Here is a 14,706-nt window from a genome sequence, read left to right on the forward strand (position 1 = left end):
AAACGTTGGACAATAAATGTTTCTGAAAAGAAAGAAAGTTGTGAGCTAGAGACATTTGTGATATATATACATATATATATATATATATATATATATATATATATATATATATATATATATATATATACAGTGTATATATATATATATATATATATATATACAGTGTATATATATATATATATATATATATATATATATATATATATATATATATATATATAAAAAGTGGGATGAACCATACTGTGCTGACGAGTGGCGATGTGTCTCCCATAGAAAATAATAGGGATCACGGCTTCAGCAAAAGACCGCACATATTGACACTCATCTTCAATATTAGAAGGGGGACTGTATTTAAAGTCTTCCTGCACAGCACAGACAGTGCATTTGCTAAAACAAAAAGAGGTTTCTGTGTAGGAACACTTCAAATAATTAAAAAGTAGCTACACTACATGCCTAACACTTGAAATCTTGACACTGAAAAGGTGGCAAGACAAATATGACTGAACACCTGTACCTAACCTGCAGGGCAGCGCTTGGAATATATTGCACTACTGGCAATATTTCCCAAGCAAAATGCAGGTTACTCCTATGGAACGCCCAGCAGACTACGACCGAATGCCTATATCTACATTATGTCTGCGATCTACCTTACTAATAAAGACAAACAAACAACAAATTATAACCTAGTTAAACTATAGGAGCTATGCTGATACATGTATATACAATGTTTTTATGTATATCTATCCTATTGTATAATACAATATTATGTTTTTTAAGAATTGTATTAATTTTAAACAGCTGTTTTTTTAATGTTTTTTTTAAAAACAATAATATATTTATATATATATATATATATATATGCTATAAAAGCCAGTAGCAGCGACTTTATAGTTTTACATAACTGCATACTGTTTAACATTGCAAAGTAAAAAAAATGCAGTTATGTAAAAATGTAAAGTTTTGGTTACTGACTTTTATAACACATTTATATAATGCAAAATAAATATTATTAAAAAAAAGAAGAAAAAGCAAAAAAAGGCTGTTTAAAGTCAATACAATACTTATAATATGCATCATACAGGTAAATGCTTATAAAAAAATTGTATATACATAAATGCACCTCTAAACTATTAACCCCTTATGCACCCTCACCCCCAGTGTAACCTAACCCTGCTACACTATTAACCACTAATCTGCCATAACCCACATCGCTATTAACCCTTTATACTATTAATCCACTAACCTCAACACCCCCATCACAAACTACCCTGCCACACTATTAACCTCTAATCCACCATATACCTCATCACAAACTACCTCCTAACTGCTACAATCACCATTGCAAAGTGCCCTTACACTACTTAACCCCCTTAGGGAGACTTAATACACACAGAGAGTAGCACACTCACAGGAACAAACAACCTGCTCAATAACATTGTTAGCCTGTTCTATGGCAATTTACCACCAGGGTGCTATTTTTGGCCCAGTAATGTTTTTCACAGAATAAAACTTTCACCAAAATACCAGGCAACCCTAGACATTCATTTCTACCTTCATTGGACCTCATCAGTGAGGTGTAGCCATATTCCTCTAAGTACACTAACCAAGGAGTCCACGTCTTGTTGCACCTTTTTCCCTTAGGGAGACTTAATACACACAGAAAGAAGCACACTCACAGGAACGAACAACCGTCTCAATAACATTGTATTAAAAAAAAAGGGGGCAAGCAGACGTGGACTCCTTGCTCAGTGTGTTTAGAGGAATATGGCTACACCTCACTGATGAGGCCCAATAAAGGCCGAAATGATCATCTGGGGTTGTTGCGTTCCTTGTTCAGAGAGGAATTGCCTGGTATTTCGGCTCTGGACTGACTGTAATAGGCGGGATGAGACTGATATACTTAAGGAAAGCATTACTGGGCTAAAAGACCCTGCACCCAGGTGGTAAATCACCATGAAACAGGCTAACAATGTTATTGAGCTTGTTGCTCGTTCCTGTGAGTGAGCTTCTCTCTGTATGTACTACTTAACCCCGTAATCAAAAATAAAAAACACTACTGGTAAAAGCCCTATCCTAAAACTAAAGTCCCCTTAAAAAAAGTCTCACCCCTAATAAAACCCTATACTGAAACTAAAATTAACTCTAAAAATTGCCCTGAAAAGGGCATTTGTCAGCCAGTGTCCTAGTTGAAGTAATCACAGCTCTTTTGCATAAAAAAACTATATTAATACCAAAGTAGCACCCCAACCCCCTAAAAAAAAACTACCCTAAGAAGAACATATGTGATTCAGCTATTTTGTTTTTTTTAGAAAAAAAAAACATATCCTAAAAAATCTTAAGATTAAAAAATCTATCATAAAAAAGGCCCTTAAAAGGGCATAAGTGATATAGCTATTTTGCCTATTTAAAAAAAAAAAAAAAAAAACCTATACTAAAAAAATCCTAAAATTGAAAAAACACTATCCTAAAAAAATCCTAAAATAAAATAACCCTATCCTAAAATAATCCTGAGATTTAAAAAAAAAAAACCCTATCCTAAAAAATGTCCTGAAATGGCATAAGTGATGTAACTTTAAAAAAAACTACAGCTAGTCCCTAAAATCTTTTACTCACCTACTTGAATACGGGCCCTTAGTGGGGGACAGCGGCGTGTCCATGGTGGCACTCCTCTTCGGTTTTCATCCAAGGCGTTAGTCCTCTGGGGCTGTCCTCTTCTTTTCTTCCATCTGATCCTTCATCCTCTTCCATCTGATGTTTCTCCATGCTTTAAACAGCAGCACACTGAAGCTTAAATGCTAGGTTCCCCCATATTTTTATTGGCTGATTTTCCAATTTAACTTTAAATCAGCCAATAGAAAAGCCTCAGATCCCTTTTGAATTTCTCACCGCCTCGTGGAACTTTTGATCATTGGGGTCCCTGTGTCTATGGTTTCGATTTTGTGTTCCAAAATGCTAGTGTATATTTATTTAAAACAACAACTATAACATTTCTGATTACAGTACTGTATTGATGGCACTATGTATACAAAAGTATTAGAAAGGATATAAAACTACCTTTAGGTTGCATGTATAAGCTGTTTTATGACATGTAAATATTGCCCAAATGACACAAGATATTTTTGTTTACACTTGGTTCCCAACTGTCTCATTTTACAGAGTCAAATGTTCCAAAATCCAAATTACTCTGAAATCCAAACCTTGTATGCATATAAGGGTTCTTCCAACTTTATGGCAAAAGCTTGCTTTCCTGTTCCTGTTCCAACATGACTGTGTCCCTGTTCCCAAAGTGAGGCCAATGAAGATATTTAACTAGTTTGGTGTGAACGAACTCTAGTGGCCTGCACAGAGCCCTAAGCTCAACCTCATTGAACACCTTTGGGAAGAATTGGAATGCCAGCAAGCCAGATATTCTGGTTCAAATTCAGTTCCTGACCTAAGAAATGCTTATTTTTATGGATAGGCACAAATTCTGGAAGACACACTCCAAAAGCTATTGGAAAGCCGTCCCAAAAGAGTTGTAGCTTTTATAGCTGCAAGGGGGGGGGGGGGGAACAACTTACTTCTGATGCCCATAGTTTTTGAAAGGGATGTTTAACAAGCTCATTTATGTTTGATGGTAAGGTTTGAATATACTTATGGCCATATAGTGTGTGTGTGTGTGTGTTGCAGGCCTTTAAGAAAAAATAGGGCACCATGGTTCACATCCTGGAGCCCCAGTACTCTTTTTGTGACTCCTTGTTTAAATATTGTGTTATATTATATTTTGTGATAGAGATATATTCATGATTACTTTGTAAATCAGAAGGCATAAATATGGCAGTTGTATTTTTTGTCAGTCTGAGAGACATATGTAAGTCCAATCGAATGCCCCACATTTTGGGAGTTCCTCAAATCATAGTAATAATTGACTAGGAATCTTTTTATACTCAGACTGAACAGCACAATTAACATGCAGCGGGAGATTTGTTTTGATTTGTCTTTAAATTGTATTTATGGTGATTCAAGAGAACATGCAGAACATGGGGCTCCATACATTTGGAATGTGGATATAATTGTTTTAATCATTGTGTTTTATTACATATATATTGTTAAACCTATTTTTAGTTAAAGTTATTTTTATTTTATGGTGATTTATCTACCTCTTTGGCTTAATCCCTGATTCATTGGTAAAAGTGTGTGCTATTCAGATGGAAACTTTCTCTTTTTATGTATGCTATCCATTTTTGCCATGTTCTACTGGTCATAATTAAAACTGTAATATGACACTGCCATGTTCTACTGGCCATAAGTGAATCTGTAATATGACACTTTCAAGTTATATTGGCCAGTTGGCCACAAGTAAATCTGTAATATGAGTATGAATCTGATATGTTATATTGGCCATAATGGAATATGAAATATAATGCTTTTACTAGTCATATGTAAATTTGTAAAATGACTCTGATATGTTCTACTGGCTACAGGAGAATCTGTAATATGATGCTGCCATGTTCTAATGGCTATACAAGAATCTGTAATATAACACTGCAATGTTCTACTGGCCCGTAAGTGAATATGTAATATGATAATGCCATGTTCTGTTGGCCATAAGGGAATCTGTAATATAACACTGCAATGTTCAATTGGTCCATAAGAGAATGTATAATATGATGCTGCCATGATCTTTGGTCATAAGAGAATCTATAAAATAACATAACACTGTCATTGTTTACTGGCCATAATTAATCTGAAAAAAGAAATCTCAGAGTTCTGGTCATAAGTGAATCTGTAAAATTACACTGATATGTTATACTGGCCAAAAGTGGGTAAGTAATATATTAGGAATTTTCAGCCCTCTACTAATCAAGCAAACAGTTATACTGCCAATTAAAGTGGTTCTTTGGAAATGGAGTGCAGTCGAGAGAACACTCAATATAAAACAATATATTTGCTACAGTAACATATGTTGTAAGTGGTATGATTATGTGAATATCTAGCATCTTACCATTGTACTTCTGGCTTTGGATTTCCCATCACAGTACAGGCTAGTGTGACCCCCATCCTCTCCCACACACAATGTGCTCTTAGTGGTATCCAAAACATAGGTGCACGTCTTGCACATAGCTCTTTAAATTCTTTCATCTGTCTGGCTTTTTCTTCAGCCTGAACAATATAAAACATCATGGTTAACAAACTGTTATTTATTTACAGACATGTGTTCTACAATTTCTATGTTAATACATTCTTCACAATATTACCATAATATGCCTTTGAGAAATAATATTGTGGCATCAAGGGGTAAATATCAAATATATTATGATATATCTGATAGCAGACCCAGCACCCCTATAAAAAGTGTGATTTTCAAAGCTGACTAAGATATGCATTTGCTTTTATACTTATTTTCTACCTCATTATCAGAAATCAAAATCTTTTTTGGTAATGTATAAATAAAAACAATAAGAAAGGCCAGGCAGGCAAGATAGTGAGTAAGTCAGTGTCTTTTTCAGGGACTGAGGGAGAATATTCCTCAGATAAAAAGTAATCAGGAAATGAAGATATGGGAACTATACACACAGGTATTATGAAAAATACTACAGTGAACACCATAGTTGAGTATTCACAAGTAGTTAGACCAAAAGATAATAAAAATCAACATCATAAACAAGGGGGCACCAAGTACACTTCCAGGGCCACCATACAGGGGGCAGCAGTAACTGACCTAGATCAGGTTTTTCCATTGGATACAGGACTAATGTCAGTTCCTATGGAGAATCAGAAACCACAGGAGAAGTACCAGTTAAGAGGGTCGAGGGGACAAAGCAAGTACAAGTAGGAAATGTAATAAACCTATCAAATAAAGAACTAACTGAAGAACAATTCAAGGTTCTTAATTATGGTCTTTCTTTTGTGTCCACCACAGATTTTAATGTCTTCCAGACCATAGTGGACGTGAATCATCTGATAAGACATATAACCTTAAGGAAACATTTCCATGGTCAGAAAGACATTGAACAACAACAACATAATGATGATACAGGAACAACTGATTTTGACTACACTGCCCTGACCTTCCGAGAAGACTGTGAATCACAATTTGATAATCCTGATGAAGAGGGAGTCAATAATAGGGGTATCTCTCTTAAACCAACATCCAGGTTTTATCCCATACACAGTAGAGGGGGGATAATAGAAACTTTCTTCAATCGAATAAAGAAAGATCTTATTGACCTAAAGTCTGTGGAAGTTTCTACAAGACATAATTTAAATAGGAAAGAGAAGGTAGCCCTTAAACAACTACAGGAAGACCCCAATATTGTAATAAAGTATGCAGATAAAGGGGGCACAGTAGTTATTTTAAACAAACTCACCTATATAGAAGAAGCACAGCGACAAATTTCTAATACTGACAATTACACTGTGTTATCTAGGGACCCTAGAAATAATTTTAGACAGCAGTTGTTCTAAATTTTGGATGACGGTATGGAACATGGGTTTCTTGATGCTTAAACAGCAGAAAATCTTAATGTGGAGAATCCAAGAATACCCCTGTTCCATCACCTACCAAAGGTTCACAAAACTCTAAATCAAATACAGGGTCGTCCAATAGTGAGCGGAATAGGCTCATTACTGGAACACTTATCTCAATGGTTGGATACTATACTCCAACCTCTTGTTGTCTCTTTACCCTCATATATTAAAGACACTAAACACGTTCTTAATTTAATGGAGAAATTTGAGTGGAAAGATACTAATATCTGGGTGATAGTTGATGCTGTATCCCTTTACTCCTCCATTCTTAATGAGGAGGGCCTGAAAGCTATTTCCTTTTTCCTTAGACATCTTACAGAGTATTCAGGAGAGTTTCAAAAGTATATTATTTCTGTTAACTCACAATTTCTTTGAGTTCCAGGGGGTGTTCTATCTCAAGAGATATGGAACAGCGATGGGGGCAAAATTTGCCCCATCATACGCCAACCTATTTTTAGGTTGATGGGAATTCTTCCACATCTTTGGAGATAGAAACCCATTCAAAAGAAATATTTATTCATACGGGAGGTACATTGATGTTCATATGGGATGGTCCCCAGACTGGAATTGGGGATTTCTGTAACTCATTGCTTCACGGCAAGAGTTGTCATTCAGATCACACATCGGCTGCAGTGGCAAAAGGAGAATTTATCCGATTAAGGAGAAATTGCTTGCAATATGATGTCTACTGCCGTGAAGCAAAAGATCTGGAAAATAGACTCAAAGAAAGGGGTTACTCCCGAAAAACAATTAACAAAAAAAGCAAGGAACCAAGTAGGCAGCCATCAGAGAGCTTCATTGCTAGCAAAAAAAATCACAATCCAATAAAACCTTCAAAGGTGTTAACTTTATAACTAGTTACAGTACACAATTTCCCCAGATTGCTGACATAATTCGGAAACACTTTCCAATTCTGTCAGTAGACGATAAATTAATGGATTTGGTAAAGGAAGGGGTTTAATGCACTTCCAGGATATGTCCAACATTGGGCTATATGCTCTCCCCCACAGCTCTCAAAAATGAACAGTCAAGTACTAGCACATGGATGAGTACTAGAGGCATGTAAGGCTGTGGCCACAAAAAGTGTCGGCCATGTGAATTCTTGGAAAAAACAAAGACTTTCACATCCCATATAACTGGAGAGGTATTTCAAATCAGAACCTGTATGAATTGTATGTCATCTCAGGTTCTTTATATGTTGAGATGTGAAACATGTGGGGTCCAATATATTGGACTCACTTCGAGAGATATCAAGTCTCGGATTCGAGAACATATCTCAACCATCACTCGTGGTAAATCTACTACCCCTTTAGTACGCCACTTTGTGGAAAAACATGATGGAAAAATATGATATCATTTTTAAAACCAGTATTACAATAAGGTTTCCATTGATAGTCTTATAATGAGACCTATCTAATATTTGGATATGTACATTATAAATTATTACATATAAACAAGATATCAGGATAGAATACACAGTAAACATAAATATAACTTCGAAAAACCTTTGAATTTAGTTCTTATAAAGAGGAAGAGTACAACATTGTAAGACCTTAAGATATGACAAATGTATATACCGTTTGCACATTAAATGTGCACATTGAGTTTCACTCCTATCTTTAACTATGAATCTATAGAATTATCTAGACTGTCACAGACATTGTGTAGACAGTTAAATTTGTATTTTACTAACCCATGTTATATATTTGAACAGTTTACAGCGGTTGGCTATCTAGCAATGGAGAGTTTGTATTACTAGACTTGTTACCGTAATTGACTTGTATTTGTTTAAGGTTTCGTTTTATTCATACCATAAATGAATTACTCTGTTCTATATATTTCTGTAGCTGTCACAGAGACTAGTAATCTGTCAGGTGTCTTACATTACCTCTAACAAGGCATTAGAAAAAGGTTTAGCGCAATCTGATAACCAATGAGACTTTTTAAGAACCCAGAATAACGTACACATTAGGCTAAGACTACTGCTGCTTGCCGAAACGCGTAAGCCTGTGTGCTGCGCTATTCTCTCTGTATTTAATTGGAAGAATTGCTATCCAATATTAAGGACAAGAATAAAGATTTTGTGTTTTATGGAGCAAGGGGTCCTTTCCTTTTTTTCTTGATTATGTATAATTCAGACAGCAGCACACAGCATTAGGGTCTTACCGGAGTCAACAGAACATGAGCAATTCCTGGTCAATAAAACATTGACCCAAGAATGTACTAGATGCATGTCAAAATTAAACTTAAATGTATCGATAGAACATTACATTTTAAATACCTTTCCAATTTACTTCTATTATCAAATTTGCTTAGTTCTCTTGGTATCCTTTGTTAACATCTTAATGGCCAGTGATACACCCTGTATTTCGCTGGTCTTTTAATGGGACATGTGTTTTTAATAGTAAAGCTCTTGCCGCTAGCGCCGAGTCCACGCTATAACAAGAGACCTGCAGGAGGGAGGGAGGATATAATAGCGCGTGGCAAGACCCAAACTATTACGGGGCAAAAAACCCATAAGGACCAGCGACATACAGGGTATGTTGTGGTCGTTAATGGGACTTGTGTTTTTGATAGAGCAGCTCTTGCCGCCAGCAGTGACACAGCGCTATAACAGGAAGCCTGTAGGAGGGAGGGAGGTTATAAATAATAGCATGTAGTCTTGCTGCTGGTGGTGTACCCGCACTATTGCGGGCCAAAAAACTGTTTTTGCGTTTAACAAATTAGGATCATACTTTGTATATTTATGTGTATCTTTTCCAAATTAAATTGCACTTTGTATTTGCTTCTCTTTAAACTAAAACTGACAGTTTCAGAAAGTGGGAGGGGAAGGGCAGTAACCTGGGCTAAACAGGGAAATTCCCAGGGTATGTCTGAATCTCTCTTGCAAATCTTTTGAAATTATGTAAGCATTTTAAGCAAGTGGGTCTCACTAAGGTATCTCGCCAGCTGTATGCAGATGAAGTTTGCTCAAAATTCGCAATACACTTATTTTAACTAACAGAAAATGAATATATACAAAAATATAGACAAACACAAGTTACATTGTAGTGAAAACATTTCAGTTTAATTTGTAATTGATTGAAACTGAGCTTTAATATTAGCCCCAGGTGACCTCCAATTACATTCTCTCTCCTATATAAAATGTTGTATCCCAGAGAGCTTCATTACTTTCTATGGAAGGCATCTCTCATCTCTCTGGGACTTCCAGGTTCTGCCATTTTTCTTAAAAAATTAAGTAAGTTCAGCCCCTGTGAAGTCTGCATGATAATTTCTTTCCAAACTAGAGAATGTTTTATAACCTGGCCCATAGAAAATAATTAAGCTCTCTGGGAAATTTAAGATGACTGTTTTTCAGTTTTATTTTAATTAAAAGAAAAGCAAAGTGCAATGTCATTTTTAAAAGATTCACATACATATACAAAGTATGATCCTAATTTGTTAGTTACACGGAAACTGTGAAAGCATAATCAGAATTTGTAATATCCCAATTCTAAAATACACTGCTGTATCAAAATAAAATACAAAATAGAACGTGCAAAGTTTAAATGTAATAAAATGTAATATGAAGTGTAATGTAATATAGAATACAAAGCAAAAAGTGTAAATGCAGCGGAACTATCATGTCATGCAGGGCTATATTTCACTGTGCTTGTCTCACCTTCACATACAGAAATGCAGGGAACTCTCCTTGGAGTAGAAAAAAGCAAACTCTGCCTTTTAAAAATTTCACTAGGGATCTCGCAGTGCGGAAGGATCTGTTTAAATCATCTCATCTGAGCGGAGAGCTTGCAATCATTACAGAAATGGCTATTTTTTATTAAGAATTGTAACATTATTTAAGTGTCTCTATGCACAAGATTTACTAGAAAGTGTTTAGAATAATATATCTGGGAATTTGAGAAGGAAAAAAAACGTTCATATTCCCAAGCTAGGTTTAGAATTCAACAATGGATACCAAGAAAACAAAGCACATTTTGTAATAGATGTAAATTGCAAAGTTGGTTAAAATTGCATGCTTTGGAATTGTGGGCGTGTCTGGGCAGTTTATGGGTGTGGCTAAGAAGTTTCTGCAAATAGGGACATACGGCTAGAGGGACAGCAGAACAGAGCTCAAAATTAGAGATTGTCCCTCTCAAATAGAGATAGCTGGGAGGTCTACAAATATCTTTATTGAATGGATATTTTTAATATTACTATTATCAGCTAGAATAGGAAAATGTGAATATAAAACAGATGGAGCAAGTCAACATTATTCTGCTGCAATAAGCATGAGCTTTTAGTGATAGCATAGATAATGTTATACTGTTTTCTTACTTTTCTATGCAGGGCCTTGCGATCAACCCTTACACGCAAGGATCGGCAAGCCCTTAACACATCAATTTCCATCTTTTCCATGTCATTCCCGTAGGCTGCTCCTTTCTGCCCTCTGGTCTCCAGCCTCAGTTCTCGGAAATCACATATTGCTCTTGATTCCCTGCAATTACATTTAAAATGTTTTGAAATTTATAGTATTTATGCAAGTTAATAATAAAAAAACAAACAAATTAAGTTGTTCGTAAATTGTCTGACTTGTTACTCCATTTATAGAATTTTGTACAAAATGCACAAATATCTGAATCACTGAAGGGACATAATCAGTACAATTCACAATGTGTGGGATAAAATGCACCACTAAGCAATGTAGAATAGCATAATCAAAAAATGCATAATTAATAGACAATTCAAAAGCACTTAGGGGCTGATTATCTAAAGGTCTCTGGGCTGGGGAGATTATATAAGAATGTTTGCCAGTCCTATTTCCCTGGGGAAAGTATATAAAGTTGCTTTTTACCCTGAAAACATGTTATTTCACTAAGGGGCGTATACTGCATTTTCTTATGGGAAGGAGATGCAGACATTACAATAGTGCACAATTAAATTTGTAATATAAAATGCGAAACAAATAATTTAACCATTCACACAAAAATACACAGGAAAAATGGAATTGTTAATGTGCATCAAAAAACATAATAAAATTGCTCATCAAAAATTATATGTAAATTATATCGGAATAAATCATATTAAATATGCACACAGTAAATCGTAATTTAAGTACACTGCATGCGCAAAAAAACACATAAACATTTGTACTTATAAGTACAAAATACAGAGCGTAATTGTTGTGTTTTTCATAAAATGGGCTGAACATGGGCATTCCATAGGTGTGTATTAGGGATGGGCGAATGTGTAAATGTTCGAATGTAAAACGAATGTTATTACCAAAATTCGAATTCAAAATCCGAATGTCGATAAGAACGAATATTCTTAAAAATTCAAAAATTCGAAATTTCGAATTTGACATTCTATTTAACAAATACTATTCAGAAGTTCAATAGTTCATGTGGTAGGGCGGGGATCTAGTAAATTGATACATAAATAGATACAAATATATCATTTCGAATGTTTCCATATAGAATATTGCATAATTCGAATATTACATTTAAAGAAAGCATTAGAAATACTATTACAAATATATAAATTCGAATTTTTCGAATTCGAATATAAATTCGATTTTTTTGAATTCGAATATTGCATAATTCGAATATTACATTTAAAGAAAAAGCATTAGAAATACTATTACAATCTAAATTCGAATTTTTCGAATTCGAATACACGTATTGCATAATTCAAATATTATATTTAAAGAAAAAGCATTAGAAATACTATTACAATCTAAATTCGAATTTTTCGAATTCAAATATTGCATAGTTCGAATATTACATTTAAAGAAAAAGCATTAGAAATACTATTACAATCTAAATTCGAATTTTTCGAATTCAAATATTGCATAGTTCGAATATTACATTTAAAGAAAAAGCATTAGAAATACTATTACAATCTAAATTCGAATTTTTCGAATTCAAATATTGCATAGTTCGAATATTACATTTAAAGAAAAAGCATTAGAAATACTATTACAATCTAAATTCGAATTTTTCGAATTCGAATACACGTATTGCATAATTCGAATATTACATTTAAAGAAAAAGAATTAGAAATACTATTACAATCTAAATTCGAATTTTTCGAATTCGAATATTGCATAATTCGATTTTTACATTTAAAGAAAAAGCATTAGAAATACTATTACAATCTAAATTTGAATTTTTCGAAAAGAATATTTTGGAATGTAATCGTAAAATTTGAAACCGAACATTCGAAATCGAATGTTAGAATGTTATGTAAACATTCGAAATTCGATTCGAACGAACGAATGTAATTTTTTTTAAATCCCAGCATAATTATTTAAATATTTCTGCCCTACAGTTCTCACAGTTTTTTCTTGTGAATGACAAGATGGCAAGGTTTTATCAAATTATTCAAAATACTTAACATCCTATTAGAAAAACACATGCATATGAAAATATTAATATTTTTACACAGCAAAGTCTCCCTTCCCACAGCATCATGCGACCATCATCTACAAATTACAAAATGCATATACGTGTATATATACTGGTGAATCTTGCACATGTTCATCAGGAGCTGGTGCCTCAGAAAGTGTGCATATAGAAAGATTGTGTATATTTAGATAATGGCTGGGAATTGTAAAAACAAAAATAAAAAAAATTGTGTGCTCTATCTGAATCATGAAAGTTAAATTTTGACTTTAGTGTCCCTTTAAACAATTACTGCATGCCTCCTAACATTTCCCAGATGCCTTCTGGGACAGTATGATCTATGCCATGGGAGGGAGACTTGTGGGTTGAGCTTTGAGTTTTCTGTGAGTGGAGTCATCGCAAGAAAGAGTGTAGTTGTGATGTTGTAGTCCTGTTCCATAGGAATGGTCGGATATGGCATGGACCATGGAGGTAAATGGGACAGCTATGGGTGGAGTCTAAGTATTCCCTGGTTTTATTTTAGAAACTGGGACATATACAGTTAAAGGAAAGCTGTGGGAGGGACAGCAGCAGAGTGCACAGACAATGACAACCCTTCAATATGTGGGACAGTTGGATTCTCCGGTTTCTACGTTCCACATTGGCAAAACATTACTTTATATATGTCTGTAGATTGCTAGTACACCAATTATGTGAGGACCCTCACTTTATAGAGGAGATTTATATTTTATTTGCAAATACTGGGTCAGATTACAAGTGGAGGGACACAATACACCTGGTTGAAATATACAAAGTCCTGAAGTTAGCGTGCCTGAGTCTTTCACTCTTGCGCATTTTACTTTCAACTTGTAATACCAGCGCTAACCTGACAGCACTAATTTTTTACCTTGTGCACAGTTTGCGTTTATGTGAGGTAATAAATTAGCACACCGCGGCGCTTGTAATCTAGCCCACTGTTGGAAGAAATATTTCTAGTAAAAAAATTTGTCTCACAGTACTGGCAAAGAGGTGGAACAAAGTGTTCCTTGGGTGTGTTTAGAGTTTTGTTGCAGATCAAAATGTTTGCTTACAGTTCGATGTGAAAAAAATCTTTCAATCTAACCTTGTTATTTCAAATAATAATTTTTACTGACTTTTATACAAATCTATTATTGCTTTGAAATGTATGAAATTTCATTCATTTTTTTTTGTGGTTTTTAAATAAATGTTGTCTATTTTAATCAAATTAAAGGGACATTATAGTGACCCTGCCACTGCTGATTGGCTTAGTGGCTGTATTCCTGAAACCAACATTGCTCTCAGGCTTGTGCGCGAAACTATGACTACCCGTTTTAAACACATTGCATTGCTGGTAACTAGTGCTAAATCTTTAATGCTTAGAGCATGACATTAGATATGTGCACATCGGAAGAATTTGTTTCTGTTATTTTCGGACCGACTCAGATTTTTTCTAATTTCCGGTCGGATTGATTCGAATTCGGATACATTTGAATGTATTCATTTCGGATTCCAATGTATTCAAATGCATTTGGATGTATTCGTTTTGGATTGATTCGTAAATTCGGAAGTTCGGTATGTGTTTTGTTGATTCAGATGGTTTTAAGTTACACAAACGGAATTATTTCAGTGTTCTATCTCACTAAATATCACTAAATTTAATTATTATACTGAATTATGATTAGCCCATGGCCATTTGAATACATCTGAACCAATTCGGATTTATTCGTTACAAATGCATTCGGATTAGTTTAGTTTCGTTGCTAGGGTAATTCAGAAATTCGAATCAATTTGATTTTCTGAATTTTGCGAATTA

General features: G+C 34.5%; 1 protein-coding gene across 1 annotated transcript in view; it reads right to left on the minus strand.

Annotated features, from left to right (window-relative positions):
- The window catches only part of MYOM3 (myomesin 3), a 209,580-nt gene that overhangs the window by 161,009 nt on the left and 33,865 nt on the right, over nt 1–14,706 (minus strand). The window contains exons 3-4 of the mRNA XM_053707175.1: nt 10,828–10,987; nt 4,985–5,142 (exon numbers count right to left, since the gene is read on the minus strand). Coding sequence (XP_053563150.1) covers nt 4,985–5,142; nt 10,828–10,987 — 318 coding nt within the window. The remainder of the gene's footprint in view (nt 1–4,984; nt 5,143–10,827; nt 10,988–14,706) is intronic.

This window comes from Bombina bombina, chromosome 3 (assembly GCF_027579735.1).
Source record: "Bombina bombina isolate aBomBom1 chromosome 3, aBomBom1.pri, whole genome shotgun sequence".
NCBI classification, from domain to species: Eukaryota; Metazoa; Chordata; class Amphibia; order Anura; family Bombinatoridae; genus Bombina; species Bombina bombina.